The sequence below is a fragment of the Cuculus canorus genome, chromosome 4 (genome assembly GCF_017976375.1).
Source record: "Cuculus canorus isolate bCucCan1 chromosome 4, bCucCan1.pri, whole genome shotgun sequence".
NCBI lineage: Eukaryota > Metazoa > Chordata > Aves > Cuculiformes > Cuculidae > Cuculus > Cuculus canorus.
In genome coordinates, this window is record NC_071404.1 from 71,182,328 (window position 1) to 71,199,064 (window position 16,737).

Genomic DNA, 16,737 nt, shown 5'->3' on the forward strand with positions numbered 1-16,737 from the left:
AAAGGGTAACACTGAAGCATACCTGAAACTCTTTCTTGCTCCAACTGCTTTGCGTAGATATTAAATATCTGTTCTTGAACTTTGCAGACAGACCTCTTGATTTTTTCCCTTCGGGTCACCATGTAAGTAAGATTACGCACCTAGAAGACATGAAGTTGATGAGTTTTACACGAATTGTGGTTCTAAAGTGTTGTCAAACTGAATTAACTCTAACAGATTCAGTAGTGTACACCAGTTAAATGAGTTAGTAATGTATTTAAATCTAACCTTCTTCAATACACTTCTTAAATACCATTTAATTATACCATTATTTCATCAGATTCGGGAGGCCTACAGCACTAAAGTAACTTCTGTGAACACCTGAATCATATCTATACACACACACACAAAAGAAATCTAGAGAAATGCTTGAATCTTCTCAGTCCTAAATAGAAGGTTTTCCTTCTTACTCTTTGAGAGACAGCAGAAAACAGTACTTAATAGCATGAAAATGTAGAGAGCTATTCAACAGTACCAGTCTGATGACCCTGCAGTAGGATTGATCAAAACACAGGCTGGCCGGCTTCATGCCACAGCACAACAGCAGTGGCAGGGACTGCAAACAGTAATGAAGTCATAATTTTAACTATCTCGGGGAGTTGCTTTAGAAGAAACTATATTTATGTCCTTAAAACGTGACAAGTTTCACAACCACCATCCTCCTAGAGCTTAAGTGGTTTCTCTCCCAGGCGAGGGGATCACTGAGAAGGATGTGTGGGTGTTCCCAATACTCCTCACAGTTCAGCGCAGCGGCATATGGCGCAGGGCCCTACGGGTTACAGCCTCGTAGGCTGCTCTCGCCACCATTTAGGAGGAGCCATTGAACAAGTGTAATTTAATTAGAGTAATTTAGGATCCAGAGAACACTGTGACAAACTTAACTTATTTAGCTGATCAAAGAGAAAATTAAAAGAAATCATGAGCACACAGAGCAGAAACAAATCCATGCTAGGTAACCGCTGTGTCAGCTGAGCTGGAGAAGGGTCATGGCCTGGAAAGTGCAACTAGAAAAAAAAGTCAATAGAAAATGTGCAACAATTTGTTAGAAGAGTAATTGGGCACCAGGATCCTTTACAAAGGACACAGTAGATGCATGAGCACCTGCTGTCCTGATTTAAAGACAAGATACTGTTCTGGAAGAGAGGCTGTAGTTCACCCGCAGGTTGCTGAGACTGAGGTAGGGTTCCTACACGAGCCATACACTAAGAATGTGAAAAACTGCCATGATTTCAGTCCTCTTTCTGGCTCTAACGTATCTTAAACTCTATGAGTTAATCCCCAAAAAACTTCAAAGGGAAAGAATTCAGTTTGTTCCAGGATCAGATGTACCTAAGATAAGCCACCAAGCTGATTCTACTGAACTGTTCTTTACACATTCAAAACCTAACTGAGTGGAATATCAAACCTACAACACAGCCCAATGAAACATCACCCTGCCAGGTGGTGTCAGTGAACAACAGATCCACTCCAGGTTACGTTTTGTAATCTTTCCCTTCTTGTGCATCACGCAAAAAGAGCAGAAAAAGGCCTGAAAGGCTAAGAAAGCTCTGGCTGGGGGTCACAGTAAACTCCACAGCCATTGGTGTCAATCAGTAAAAAAGCGTCAGTGGAAATATGATGATCTAGTCATACGGAGACTGGACACTACAAGCCAAGAGCTGCTGGCTGTGTGAACACACACTGTATTTGAAAAGGGAACTGGTGTAACCGCTGTGCTCGAAAGACGTTCTGTGTTAATGGTATTTTCTGACAATACAACTTCGAGCTGAGATGCAGCACGGGGTGCCTGCACGGAAGGGCAAATAACTGAGGGCGTAGTTTGGAGACTCAGCTAACAAAGGCCAGCGCCCTGCGCACAAGCACAGGCCACACAATGACTTACCCGCTCTAGGTCCTGCCGGAGGTGTGTGAAGAGCTGCAGTCTTCTGAACAGAACATCCTGCTCCCGTTTGGCCAGATTGTCCTCTTCATCCTTCTTTGGGGTAATCAAAGGCTTATTGAAGTTGGCTTTTCTCTTCAGCTTCCAGTACTGGTAAAGAAATTCCACTGGCTCCTCGGGCAGCCGCAACACTTTAGCCACTTCCAAAGACTCAACAAATGTATAGAACTCGTCCTCCAGCTGCTGGAGCTTTTGCTTGCGCAGGCTGACCCTGTGGGCCTCCTCCTGGTTTTGATCCATGCTGTGGAAAGGGTCGATGTGGGCAGGAAGAGAGCTGTCCTGAATCCCATTCCCGTTCTCCTGGCCTGGGCTTTCACCAAAAGTCTCATCATCCGCTTTCTTGGTGGAGCTGTGCTTGGGACAGTATGACTTAAATTTCACCTCATCGTTCTCCGCCAGGATGGTCTTCATCTCCAAGCCGCGGTCAAATGCACAGGTGACGTGAAAGGCTGTCCTGCAGTTCTTCACCGAACACTACAGAAATGAAATAAAAATTAATCAAATATAAATTCCAGAAGCCACGCTGCCTAAAACTATTTGGGCAGCCAGGACTCCTTTGGAAGAACACCACACTCCGCTTGTGAGCTGTGTGTACTTCCTTGCTGTCTTTTAATTAGGTTTACGATTTAGTGCTTTCAGGCTCAAGTGGCCCAGTGGGACGGAGTGGTTAACCCCTCCCTAGCCCAGTTGTGCTATTCAATAAATAGCAAATCCACAAGAGGAGCGTTCTTCCCGTCACCGGAGCCGCTCGCATATGGCAGTGTTACACAAAGGGAAAACATTCCCCTTTTGACAGTGCCAGCATGAGAGAGAGGGAAAAACATCTTAGTGGCTCCGGGCCAGTCTGATACTTTTAATTAAAAGTCTTTCCCAGCACCTGGACCCACACTACCCAAAAGCCCTCAACCGAGAGGGATTCTTTTTCCTGTGATCCCAATTTCATAATGTCAGGTATTAAATCTCTTATCAATCACCCCATCACTGACTGCAGCCTTTGCCTGGGAGATGAGGAGAACAGGAAATGCAAATTTTTGTCACTTTTCTTCCCTCCCAGTGAACCCAGCTGTCATGGGGGGCAGCACTGGTAAAGCTGATTTAGGTCTTCATTTCCATTCCATGTACCTTTCCCTTGCAGATCACTGTCACAGCTATTACCAGCCACAAAATTTATATATATATAACTATATATATATGTGTGTGCTTATATACACCCAAACGTGCATTTGGATCAAGTCACACATCTGCCTCCAGTGAAAAAGAATTTAAAGTGGAAATGAACATTAGTGCTGTTAACTGGGGGGAAACAAAACTGTGCTTTACCAAAGTCATCTAATGTTAAGGAGAAATGCATCGCACTAGGATACAGGACTTTGTAAAGAAGCCAAGTATTTTTCTCCTCTGGGCTTTCCTGCTCAGGCTGGCTCAGCAGCCAGATGGCACGAAAAGGTACACCAGAGTTTGCACTGCAGCAGTTTCAAATGAACAGTCTTTAATGAAATCAACAGATAAAAGGAATTAAAAAATACCAAAGCATCTCTTGCCCTTTCCTCTCACTAACAAAACACTGCAAAAGCAGCCAGGCTGGAACACCACACAGCACAGTAGAGGACTTTGGCCATGGTTTCCAAGCTGCTGTCGTTTAGAATAATCAGCTCTTAGTGGAGCTCATGTTTTATTAGGAGAAGAGGGGAAAGCCTGTCCCATCGGAAGGAAATCTGCTGAACCTGGGAGAATATTCAGTCTCAGTTTTCCCAGCTTACTGCAGCTGCTCTCACCCAGCCGGACGCAAACTTCCAGCTGCCGGCTTCTCTAATCACGCACATCTCCTAACATCTCTGGAGGATCCCTCTCCCAGTCCACTCAGTTAATGCCACTTCCTTTCCATCGCAGTGGCTTTGTATAATGTGCTTCACAACGCAGATCTAAGTATTTCTCACTGCTGGCTTTAATGATACACAACTCCTATAAAATGTGAGGCAAAACTGCCTCTGTTTTGCCTCTCCCCCTAATTTCAAGTGCAGAGCTGTCTGAAGTGGCAGCCACCATGCCTGCACGTCATCCTGTGCGGTCACTAGAAGGGGAGAAGCGGGAGCAGAAGAACTAGGGAAGGGCACTTCCCTCTCCCCTGCAGTCTAACACACATAAATGCTCGAGTGTTCAACTCGAACTGCTGTCAGTTACCCTTCAGAACGGGTCTGGGGAACGGACAAACAGTTTGAATTACGTGAGAGTGGCCAAGAGGAAGGGGACAGCCCTGCAAAGAGCTATTACAACTGCTAATTCATGTGCTGCAGACAGATTTATTTTCTCTACTTAACATCTACTATTTCATACATTCCTGAAGTGGACTTCAACTCCAGACCGATCAACGGACTGATGGGTTTCCCTGGAACTACTGCTGCACTGCTGGTTTCCAGCTTTTTCTGGCAACCTCATCAAATGACTTGGAGCAGAGGCAAAAAGGAAATGGATAAAACCTAGTTTTAACGAAGTGTAGGACTTCAGAAATGCCTGTCTTAGGGCTGGTCTCGCCATCATGGATCCCCCAACATTAGGCCAGCCAGAAAACAGGAAGAAATCTACTTCTTCAGACTTCTTATGAGACAGCAACATCTCCCCATCTGTCTCAGGGACCTTTCTGAAGGTTGTTTTGCTGAGGTGTCTGAAGCACTTTGCAGGTGAAAAACATTACCACAGGACTAAGCTATGTTTTACTGTCTTTTTCTACACAATCACAACATTGCCCCGAGTGTGTCCCTTCTCCTTGCTCTCATCATTTGTTCTCACGTAAGGTAGATCAAAGTTTTGTCTCATGTCTCAGGAAACTGAGCACCTCCTGCTTCAAAACTCTGGGGCCCAGTGATGTGTTTCCTCAATCTCTCTAGACTTTAAAATTGTTCTTACAATTATTCCAGTACCTAAATGGGCTACAAGAAAGCTGGGGAGGGACAGGCCATGGAGTGACAGGATGAGGAGGAATAGCTTTAAATTGGAATGGGATGATTTACATTAGACATTAGGAAGAAATTCTTCACGCTGGGGGTGGTGAGGCCCTGGCACAGGTTGCCCAGGGAAGCTGTGGCTGCCCCATCCCTGGAGGTGTTCAAGGCCAGGTTGGATGGGGCCTTGGGCAGCCTGTGCTGGTAGGAGGTGTTAGAAAAGGGGAGGAATTAGAACTGGATGGGCTTTAAGGTCCCTTCCAACCCAAACCAGTCTATGATTCTGTGAACTGGGAAAGGCACGCTCAGGAGGGGTTTCCACTTAGAAACACTAAGAGCTCCAGAATGGAGAAAATGGGGCTTGTTTCCTCAGCTTGTGGCTTGCTTGAGCCTCGGAGTAAACCAGTCAAACCATTGGTTTCTTTCCTACTGCTCAAAAAGCCTAATATTAAACGATCAGATATTCTCCCCAGCAACTTAAAAGCAACAAGATAACAGTTATGGCCCAAATGGTCCACTAAGTAGCACCTAAATGTTTCAAATTCAGAGCTCCAACTTGGCTTTATCAAAGTGAAGGTGTTCACTGCCACCCACTGCAGCGAGAGCTGGGCATGCTCAGCACCTTACTAATGCAGGTTGTAACCGAAAATACTCAGCTACCACTGAGGTACCCAGCTTGTCTTTGGAGTCACTAAATAGGCACTAGCAGACAGGTTTCAGCACAGAAACTTCTAGTATTTATGCTCTGTGTTTGTATGTGGTAGATCACAGAAATGCAGGGGTTTTTTCCTCTCCTCAACAACATTTAAGTCTTATTTTGGTGTATGAATCAACATACCAGTGTATCCGATTTCTCTGTACAAACCAGGGAAGTCTTACAGGGTGACCTGGCTATTATTATTAAAATTTTACTAGAAAGTAAGAGCACACTAAGATTCAAAAGCACTTTGTGTGCAATTAAGCCCATAATAGTAACAAACAGGAAATCAAAGAAAACTTACTGTGAATAGACATTGGGTATATCCACTAAAAGCTGACAAAACAAAACAGAAGGACATTTGAGTGATTAAATTACCTGGATAGATGCTCCGACTTTCTCATTGCAAAGGCTGCACACCAGTGCCCACCTACTGCTGGGAATGTGGGAAACCTTCGTAATAGGCTCCATCTTTTCTGGGCTTCCAATGCTCACCTAAGAGAACAAAGGTTAAAAATCACAGCATGACTGTTACACTGTTAACTGAAAAAGGAAACAATTTTATAAAAGAAATGAAATTCCTTGTGTGCGCATGCAAAATTAGCACAGTCCAAGTTCGTCAGTTTATAAGGAACTTAAAAAATTAAAATTCCTTTTTTAAAACACTTGGTTCCTCACTGCATGCACACAATGGTTTCAAAGTGAAGCCCTCCAATTTAAACTCATGCAGGATGAATATTCTGATTATGAGAACCCAGAGGAATTCTCACTGCCACATCCAAACCCTCCTGGTTCACCTTTAATGTTCTGTTTACCAAATAAAACAGCACTTTGTGCTTGTTAAATTAGCTTTGCCAGCAGCGAAGGCCTAATTTTGATTGACAAAGGTAACATAATTACTTCCTTTATAGATGATGCTTCGTCCTGCCAGCCTTTACATCTGACTGATGCCTTCTGTACTGTCCACCTAAGAAGTACCGCGTAGGTGCTACACTTAGTGCAGCAACATGCATGAGGCCAACCAACATCTGAACAATGTCTTTCACGGATTTCTTCTCTCCCAGAATCACTGCGGCCCTAAACTCCCAGAGGATAAGCACCTACCTCGGGAATCCACAGAGCACAGCTAACGTGGACCCACTTGGTACCGCTCCGGGTTGGTTTCATGGCCCCACCCTTCTTAGGACACAGCAAACACTTGGGCTGAACGCCGAGCGCACAGGTCCGGCACAGCCAGCTGCCCTCCGGCACCTTCAGGATCCCGTAACATGCCTGTGTTCCCATTTACAGAAAAAGAAACAAAGGAAACGTGCATTTCTGTTACTTGTTAGCTGTTTACATGTAGCCTCTCACAACTTCTAAAGTGTTCTTCATGGAATTCCAACACTACGGAAACACAAGCTTGGGGGGGTTCTCAGGATGCTTTCATAAACGTCACCAACCACATTTTCCATTCAATCCCACTAAAGATCTTTCATTGAAAGCAGCAGAAGTCACAACTAGCTGTTAGTGGAAAAAAACAAACACTGCCCACTTCCATTGGGAAAATGAAGAATGTGTTTGCCAGCCTAGAGAGCAAGGGGACTCCTGACAGATTACACTGCCAGCAGTGAGCTTGGCAGTGAGTTCCGGATCACAACGACTACAAGTAGCAAAAACTGGACTGTACCTAACGGTGGTAAGAACCATCAATTCAAGAGCTCTGCTGTGCAACACTCATTGTTACTCCAAAGCATTGGGGTTTACTTCTTATTCAGAGGGGAAAGTGCAGAACAGCCACTAATTAAGATCACTTTTTTCAGAAGACTGCATCTTTATGGAGACCTCCCTCCAAATTACTGTTGATTTTAACCCTCCTAAGTTTCAGATTTGATGTGATTAGAGGCTAAGGATCAGAAAAGCACTGCAGGTCTAGAAGTGTCCACTTTACTAAGTATCCTCAAGACAGCCACACATACCTTACAGCTGCCATAGGTGTATGTCTTTGTCATTAGTATAAATTTATTTAAGTAACACATGCAAGAAAATGCTATTCTTGCTCATCAGACAACACGGTTTTTGGAACACTGAATGAGAAAGCAAACTTCTCAAAGCTGGGAAGGAAGGACAGGCCGACAGGAAGGCATCTGCCACTAAGAAGCCTCTGCAAAAACAGATACACTAAAATTGTATCTATTCTTTCACGCTAAGAAGACTGTCCCAAAAAGGTGGCAAACAGTAGCGCTTCAGTAGCTCAGGTCAGGTCAGTGGGTTCCCTATTAAATCAAAATAAAATAACTAGAATAAGCCCTACCTGCGTCCCTACTGACAGCCTGGAAGTTCCTTTTTCCCCTCTCTGCTGAGGATAAGCTGCCAACAGCAGGGGTGCGTCAGCCCCACGGTGTGCAGAGAGAGAGGAAAAGGATACAAGGAGAGATGACAGGCGAGAGCACACCACAGTATGCACAGTATGCTTGGGGAGGCTCCTCCTCATCTTGTAACTACTGCCACACCCACACAATCCCACCTCTAACCCTCTTAGCATGACGTTTCTAGAGCTACGTGTAACAATTCTCCTCAATTACACAATCTGAATTCATCCCGCCACTCGGTGGTGAACTCTGCAAGAGCTTAACAGATCGATGTCTGTCACTGGAAAAAAATCCAACCTTTTATCTTTAATGGTTTGGAAAAGTTCCTGTCACCATCCCCACACCCCCTGCTGTGCCCTGGCCACCGTACCTGGTGCACGCAAATGTTGCATTTGTCACAAAACACCATTTCGTTGCCGTCTTCTCCATCTGGAGACTGACAGACATCACAGACAACATCTTCATCATACTCAATCCCAAGTCCTTCTTCCGTCTCAATAGCATGATTCATGTTATCATAGCATCGTTGTTCAAACTCCTCTATGACCCTTTCCATCGTGTACTCATCCAGCTCAGGCATCCCTGGGAAAGAGGAGTCATTACTTATTTAAAGGAAAGAGTGATAACCACGGCCACACACAACTCCAGCTTCTTTAACAGCTGAGGAGACACAGCCGGCCCACACACACACACCTGTCATTCCTAAACAATCACACCTATTCCAACATAAATTAGGGAGACTGTAGAAAACTGTAAAAAAAGAAAAGTCAAAGCAATCTTACAACTATACTGAACTAATAGAAGTGGAGCATCCAAACCAACCTTTCTAAATCCCGAGAATAACTTTTATGAACTGATTTTGGCTTTCTTGTCTTGCTCTTATTTTTAACTCCAGGACAGCGCTCTCTATGGCTTCTGCTTTAGTTTTGCAGCCCAGATGCGGACTCTTTGGTGATAGATCTGAGAGTGTTTTGAACCCAAAGTGATGGGGGTGAAGGGGGGAAAAATGACAAAATCTGCTCTGATACTCGTAGCAAACTCACAGTTTCTAACAACAGCTGTTGGTTTTTTACAACTCCAACTGAGATCTCCACCAGCTCCTCCTACACCAATAAATTCCTTTGTACTAAGAAGTGAAAACCAGAGTTATACTAAATGCAACATCAAATCTGGGACAATAAATAAATGCAACATCTAATCTGGAATTTGATTGTTTCAAACAGCATCCACCAGAAAACTACTCATGACATCACAGCTACAGGCTGATTCCATTATCGTATTCTATAATTTAAATTTGTTAATTGTATTATATTACTGTTATAGACCTTAAAAAGGATCTATCATGGAAGCAGGAGGAAAAAAATCAGACAAGAGCACAGTGTATCCCGCTCTGGCTTCCACCTCTCAGTTGCTGTGACGCTGAGCTGGCTCCAAAGCTTCTAAGCTGGTACTCCAGCAACCTGCACCACAACATCATGCCACATAAACATCTGTAAAACCAGGAAAGCTACTGCAAACAGTCAGCCTCTCATTAAGTCAGTCTAGCACAAGAATTTCCATATATTTAAATCACTACAACAAAGCGTAGGCTTAGGATATCCTGCTTTTGCTCCAATGCCCAACATTTACTGTGACACACAGAAGATGGCAACATCATGATGTGTGTTTTAACAAGAAAATCCTCCCTTTGGCTCTGCCTGTGAACAACTGAGCCACAAGTTTCAGAAAAATAAGAAGAAAAAGTCTCTCCAGCTCTCCCAGATCAGCAGACAACCACTCTAAAAAAGCACTTCCAGCTTCCCTTACTGACGGGTAAATCCTTGCAGCAGAGATCAACAGATCCCATATGACCAACCTGAGCAGCTGAAATGTAGCAAGCGGGAACATCCAAACTCCTGCTGATGAAAAAGAGTGCATTTTGCCCTGCAGCCCAGAAATACTGCACCAGCAAGGCAGGTGATGGCAGGTTTTAGACCAGTTTACAGCTAAATTCTAACCTCATGATTGCTGCCACTTTATAAGAAACCCTTAGAAATACCTCACTGACTGCATTTATAAGGATTAAAAAAAGGGAATCAAGGGGATGCGGCTTCAGTGCAAACATTTACATTGATTCTTTTGAAGATAGAACATACACTTTCAGTACCAGAAGCACTCCAACAGGTATCAAAGAAAACACAGGGAATTCACAGCTGCAGGGACACCTTAAAAGAAGCGCAACAGCTGCAGATCAGGAAGTATCTCACTTTTACAATGTCCATTAACAGTATCTGTAGAGCGCAGTGTCTTGACAGAGCACATCTGTACGCATTTCAAGACACACAATGCCCTGCCTGCTACTGACAGGAGCATTTCCTTCCCTCTGTGCACAGCAAAGCTGAGTGGATAAAGATTCGGGCAAACTAACTACAAGAAACTACACCAAAACACAATAGCGAAGGTCTGATCTGTCAAACTATCTGTTCAGTGTTTCGTGTGCAACATGTGAAGGTTACGTTGGTGTAGCAGAATGGCTATCACAGGCAGAACTTCACGCACACATACACACCTGCACAACGAACAGCCCCTCTCGTGCACTTTATCGCTAAAACTACTCACACTCCAGTGGAACAAATGCGTTATAAATGCGTAGCAAATGTTATAAATGGTCTGTTTGTGGTTTACCAGGTCTTGAGCAAGACCGTATCAGGCTACAGCCAAGTAAAACCCATATGGCTAAAGTGTAAGCCAAAGCAAGGGAACTGCCACAACGCTAAAACAAAAAACAGTGTTCACCAACACATCCAAACCTCTTCCGTCTGGCACAGCATCTTTCCCTTATCTAAACAATGGGGCAGAAGTTCCATGCTGACCTACATCCTCTTCAGTTCCACTGAAATCCAGTCCTGAAGCATACGCCTTACCAAAGAAGTGTTCTTGTTCTTGCTCTGCTGCCCTGCCCCTTCCCACACAAAAGCTGTCCTGCAGAAAAGGGAACAGTTGCTCTGCTTGTGACTGCTTCTCCTTCTGCTTTGGAAATGGAGCACATGGTCACAGTAAGGTCAGGAGGTTCCTCCAATACATCACTGCAGGAATTCCTTGCTCTCTCACTCCCTGCACAATTCAGCTGGCATGGGTGTTATAGACCTCCGCCAAGACTCCTTGGCCACCTTCTCTGCACTGACCACCAGCAGCTAAAAAGATGATACAGGTATGTGACGCAGAGAAAAATAGATACATTAATAAAGGATTAACTGGAAAATCCTCCTGAATGGTCTTTCTGATGTTCTCTTCGAGGACCTTGATGGAAGCTTTGTGAGAATTCCCTTGTATAATACAAAGCAGCAGAACAAAAAGACCCCATCTAAGCTCCAACGCGTTAACTCCTCCTCCTGTCACAAGATCCTGATCTGTTGCTATTCCATCTGCCGACACAGTAAACTCTCCACCTCTTTCAGTCTCCTGCACAGCCCTAACCTGACCTGGTCTAAGAGCAAACACCTCAGCAGTTATGAAGGGATATATCTTAGTGCTTATTCCCATCCCGTCTGGTTTCCCATGGCTATCCCAACTCATGTGACTGCTATCTCATCATACCTCTATCATCTCTGACCAATGCTGCCCTCCCTAAATTATTCTTAAGGTTGCTAGCTTTAAAAAAACAAGAAAAACAACACTATCAGCACTCATTGCTCACCCATTTCTTTGAATTCTTCATTGGCAAGTTGCAACCACGCTACGTCCACATCATTGAGATCGTAACGACAGACGCTGTCTGCTAAGGTTCGAATGTCAACGTAGCCCAGCTCTGGAGGCTCCAAACCTGACGAAACAATGTACTTCCTCGGACGCGTAAATGTGACTGCTTTCGTCTCAGATACAATCCTAAAACAAACAGACAAGTAGACATCAGGTTCACTGGGTTGCTGACAGTATTTGTTTCTAGAAAATCCAAAATGCCTCATTGGAAGTGGCCAACAATCATCTAAAGCAACCACCTTGCACCGCTGAAACGGGAAAACAGCACAGTGCATTTTCGTAACAGACTGGCGGTATTATAAGAAATTAATTGGAGTTGTATAGAAACCCAATTCATTACCAGAATTCTAAACAAAAATATTAGAGGACAGAGCCAGGCTGACTCTTACCTGAAAGTCATACTTGTTTAAGGCTAGAGTAGGAACAGCTCATTGACGTAGTGATGGCTGCCATACACAGATGGTAAATTCTGTTTGAAAATTTTCTAAAATCTATCTGTTTTAACTACAATCCCATGATCAAGAAAATTCAAGGAAAATATAGTATTTCCCACTACATTTGAGGTTTCCTTTTCACAGAATGTTTCTTTTAATTTTGTGTGTGTGTGTGCAGCGCAAAACTGCCGTCTTTGTGAAATTCAGAAGATCTTTCCCCAGAAAACCAGTGATTTGCACTACCTTCACCTTCACTTACCCAAACAGATCCAAGCTCTGGCATTCTGGGTCTGCATTCCCTCTTTCACAATCATTAGTGTCACACTGGGCCAAGTCCTAATATTGATCAGCTGCAGCTGAAACTACCTTTTCTCAGGTTTCGAAGGCTCCAGCTGGCCAACAACCAACTATGAAAGCACATTTTAACTGCAAGCCAACTGCAATTTTGTTCGACCACAGGCACTGGTTCAGGAATTAGTAAGCTACCTACAGCACATAACTCATTCTAGGTCAGATTCCTGCCATGCTGCAACTTTGCAAAGCCAGGAACTGGGGGCAAAGCTGCCCAGTTCACAAAGGATGGCAGTCATTCCACTGGCAGGCTGGTGACTTGCCTCTAAACAGCGAGATAACTCTGTCAGTCCACCTGCAGTGTGGTTCTCTCAGCAGACGACCCTGCACCTTCTCTTATCTAACTGCACTCCCTGAAATTCACTTTGGGTGAAGCCTGCTTCATGATGTATCACTGGTACCTCCAGGAGCGAAAGGCCACGCTGCCAAATGACTGCTTCTGCAGCACCAGCACTGAGGATTTTCTGTGCTGCAAGGGAGGAGATGGCACCACTCCATGCAGACATAACTTTCTGTTGGGAATAGCCGAAGCTCCACAAGAAGCAGGATATCCTCCACCCTAAGCTTCGTGCTAACTCCTCCTCTGCCTGCCAGAAGACCCTGAGCTGCCACTACTGTATCAGCACACACAGATCTCAGAAAACCCTCCACCTATTTTAGTTTCCTGCACAGCTCTAAATCTTCCTCTCACCTGGCTCATGTCAGACAGTAATCTGAGAAACAGTGGATAAGGCCCAATGGCTGAACTTGGTTCTTTGGAGGTGCAGGGGGAGACTGTGGAAGAATACGAACTTGAATAACCTTGCCAGGCTAAGTGCACTGCTCAAACTGTTCCTGGTTAGACTGCAGGGTATTAAAATATTACAGACTACTACATCTCACAGGGAAACTACTTTAAACTACTTTAAAGCTCTCCAGAGTCTCTCTCCATGTGGAAGTCACAACGTCTGGGCAGCAGTGTGCACTTACTGTCTAAACACCACTGTAGTGGCACAGAAGGAATAAGCACAGGTGGTTTGCCTTCAAAACAAATCACCTTCATCTCTTTATTTTTTGTGACAGGTAGAAGTTAAAAAAAAACCACTTACTACATACCAAAAACCTCATTCCACTCAACTGTCCATCTGACTACATGCTTACGTTTTATCATCACACAGACTCGCAGGCTCCACACCTCTGGACCTACTCCTGCTGCCCTGATCGGTCACTATAAAGCCAAACCCCCTTATTCTGTACTTCATTAGCATCAGCTCTCTGCACTGTATTTTCCTTCTGCTCTACACCAGCTACTGTTTGACTCTTGCCAACTCCATATACAGAACATCTCCCTCCTTTCCCAAAGTTTGGCAGAGAACAGTTCCAGCACTCCAGCACCAGCACGACAGGGCTCTCCAAGTGTTTCGTGAGAGGGTCAACAGGATTATAATTGGGTGTCAGAGCCCTTCTGACCAGCAAGTGCTCACCAGTAGGCCCATACAAGACAGCTCAGCTATTAAAAAAAAGAGTGGTGCCTCCTGTTGCTGATGTCTACAACTGCAAGTGCCTTCTTTCCCTAACACTTTTAATATCTTAAATTTAGAGCAACAACTCTGTGGGCCATAGGCAGAGAAAAGCTCTCTCCTGAGTACCTGGTGCTGATCGAGCCACCAAATCACCTCCTTGGGAAGGGGACACTCTGGAAAGTATCCCTCTGCTAAAGCCCACAGGTGTCCTGGCCCTCCTGCAGCCTTGGAAGATGCTTGAAAGAGAAGCAGTGAGAAGACAATGTGAGTACATGTGTACAATGTGTGTGTGTTTATGTAGGAACTGGGCAAGGTCACTGTGGAGTACTGCAGGTGAACAGTGTGCTCCCATGTTCTAAACTGCACAGCAGAGGAGAAAGCACCAAGTGTTCCTTGGAGCTCCAGGTCCAATCCTTCATAAGGAAAGAAAGAGTTTACCTGATGTGCAGTTAAGTTCCTCATTGTACAGACCTAGGGGGGGGGGTCGCAGTTTGCTACACAGAACACAAAAATCACTAACAAACATTCCTGTGGTCCCCCCTACTCCAATGTTAGAGCTGGCAGAGGCAGACCTAACAGAAGCAGCGTAGCATCACTCGGAATTGTTTGCTGTGTATCAGAGCTCGGGCTGTTCTGGCCCCAAAAGCACTGGTGGGTCCAGTGCTGGACTTAATCAAAGACATCTAGTATGATTAAATAGCAATAATTCTTGTTCTTCTCAACTTTTTCCAACCCCTAGGCCAACTAAGGACAAAACAGATAGACAGGCTGCAGCACGCTCCTGCCTGAACAACTGTACTGCTTAATTTGAAACATATAACAGCATCCAAGTGTAAGAAACAAGCTAAGGAAAACAAGACTTTCTTGGATTAGAGCTAGAAAATCTCACATTCATGTATTTAGTTACATGCACATCCGGATGGTTCTTAAAACAGTTGAAATGTAGTACAACAAACAAGCTCCTAAATAAATGAAACAACCAAAGAAATAACATGAAACAAAAAAAAAAACGTAGCATTTACTTTAGCCCTTAAGTATGGCTTGTCTCACTGTTCCTGGAAAGGAACCTACAGCTTGGAACTAAGCACACAAAGCATCAGACAAGGGCTCTTCCAGCAATGCTGAATGAGGTCAAGTCTGGGCTTAAAATAGAATCTATTTTTAAGTTTCTGCCATCACACTCCATCCTAATAAAATGCCAAAAATGATTCTCTGATGTTCATATTTCAACACACAGGCAGAACAGGCCTGACTACTGACCTCTCCAACCATTCAAAAAGCTGAGGCAGGTTGCTCTTGCGTCTCTGAGAACCCAGACCTTTCTAGCTAGGCACTGTGGAATAAAGCTCAGGAAGCCAAGGCAATGTAGACACAAGATGCTAGCATAAACGCACATGTATTTGTTTGCATTCCTCCAAACTATACCTGGCTACTGGTTCTGGGATGGTCCCTGGGCTAACTGGCACCTGAACTCCCTTTTCCCACTCCTGCCTCCAGGGGTCTGCCAGCACATAGTATTCATCAGGGTTCAGCTGGAAGGAGTCATGTAACTTCATGGCAGTGATCAGGTCCGTTCTGAACACCTGCAAAGAGAGCGACCAAGAGAAAAAAAATAGAGAGACTGACATTTGATATTTACACTCTATGATTCACAGCTTCAGGGTAACCATGGAGCACAGTGTGTAACAAGGTCACTGTACCAACAAGGAACTAAACCCAGCCCACTGCAGGACAGAAGTTGAGCTTCATGGCAAGGGAAGGGGTGGCTGAAGGTGCAAATACTGAGAACAGCTTCCAGCTTACTCTACTACAAGTCCTGGCGCTACCCCTGCACGGGAGACATCGTGCTAAAGGCATTACCCACTTTTACCTCCCTTTTGGCTTCAATAAAAGCTGCAGGAGGTTTGAGTCTTAAAACAGCAGCACAAGGAAGACTCCTTTTTGTTCCAAGATTTTTGGTTGGTTTTTTTTTTTTTTCTTTTTTTGAATTATTGGAGCTCTGACTAATCTGAAGGCATTCTAGAAATTCCCTGTGGTAGAAAACAAGGTGTGACTAACATGACCAGCCGCAAGAGGAAATTGTAAGGAGATGACTCTTTGCGCAAGTATTTAAAAAAACAACACAGAAGATCAAATAAAGTAAGACCCAAACTGAGATTCTGGTGGCAGCTCCCTGTTCGCCACAGGTGCTTGTTATTCCATCAGCCACAGACGCTTCTGCACCCCAGCTGTAATTTTACTTTGCTTTTGCAAAGGCATCCACCTCTAAAACGAGCAGAATGTGTGGCAATTTTGGGGTTAGCAGCCATAAACAAGCAGCGATACTGTTTTCAACATGCTACAGAAGGAAATAAAAAGGGATTCATGTAGTGGGCATGCTGTGGTAATGCTGTGGCAGCTTCAGCTTGGCTTGCCGCTGCCTGTCAGCATGGCAGAAAGCAAAGGGTGCTATCACAGGCATCAGAACAACAAGCCCATGCTTGTTTATACAGCTTCCATCTCTCCCCACCTCGCTCTCCCTGGAAGGCCAAGGCTACGGGAGATTACGGCAACTGCACTCGGCACTCCTCACTTCCACAGCCACAGGTTTTTAACTATCCGATATCCACATTCAAATGAAAGGGTTAAAAAGCAACAAGGTGAGAGAAAATAAGCACCATCAGCACAAGATGAAGATAGGCAATATCTTAAGGATAAGTTCCCCTGCGGACCTCTCGGTTTGTGGCGGGCAGTAAAACGCGCACCCA

General features: G+C 44.5%; 1 protein-coding gene across 16 annotated transcripts in view; it reads right to left on the reverse strand.

Moving 5' to 3' along the window:
• JADE1 (jade family PHD finger 1) overlaps nucleotides 1-16,737 on the reverse strand; it is a 153,381-nt gene that overhangs the window by 4,364 nt on the left and 132,280 nt on the right. For 10 of the 16 annotated variants that reach the window (XM_054064474.1, XM_054064480.1, XM_054064472.1 and 7 more), the window contains 7 exons: nucleotides 15,416-15,573; nucleotides 11,642-11,829; nucleotides 8,336-8,547; nucleotides 6,719-6,886; nucleotides 5,993-6,109; nucleotides 1,922-2,452; nucleotides 23-140 (listed from right to left, as the gene is read on the reverse strand). In XM_054064474.1, coding sequence (XP_053920449.1) covers nucleotides 23-140; nucleotides 1,922-2,452; nucleotides 5,993-6,109; nucleotides 6,719-6,886; nucleotides 8,336-8,547; nucleotides 11,642-11,829; nucleotides 15,416-15,573 — 1,492 coding nt within the window. The remainder of the gene's footprint in view (nucleotides 1-22; nucleotides 141-1,921; nucleotides 2,453-5,992; nucleotides 6,110-6,718; nucleotides 6,887-8,335; nucleotides 8,548-11,641; nucleotides 11,830-15,415; nucleotides 15,574-16,737) is intronic. The other 6 variants (XM_054064485.1, XM_054064484.1, XM_054064486.1 and 3 more) reach the window with 1 other exon arrangement.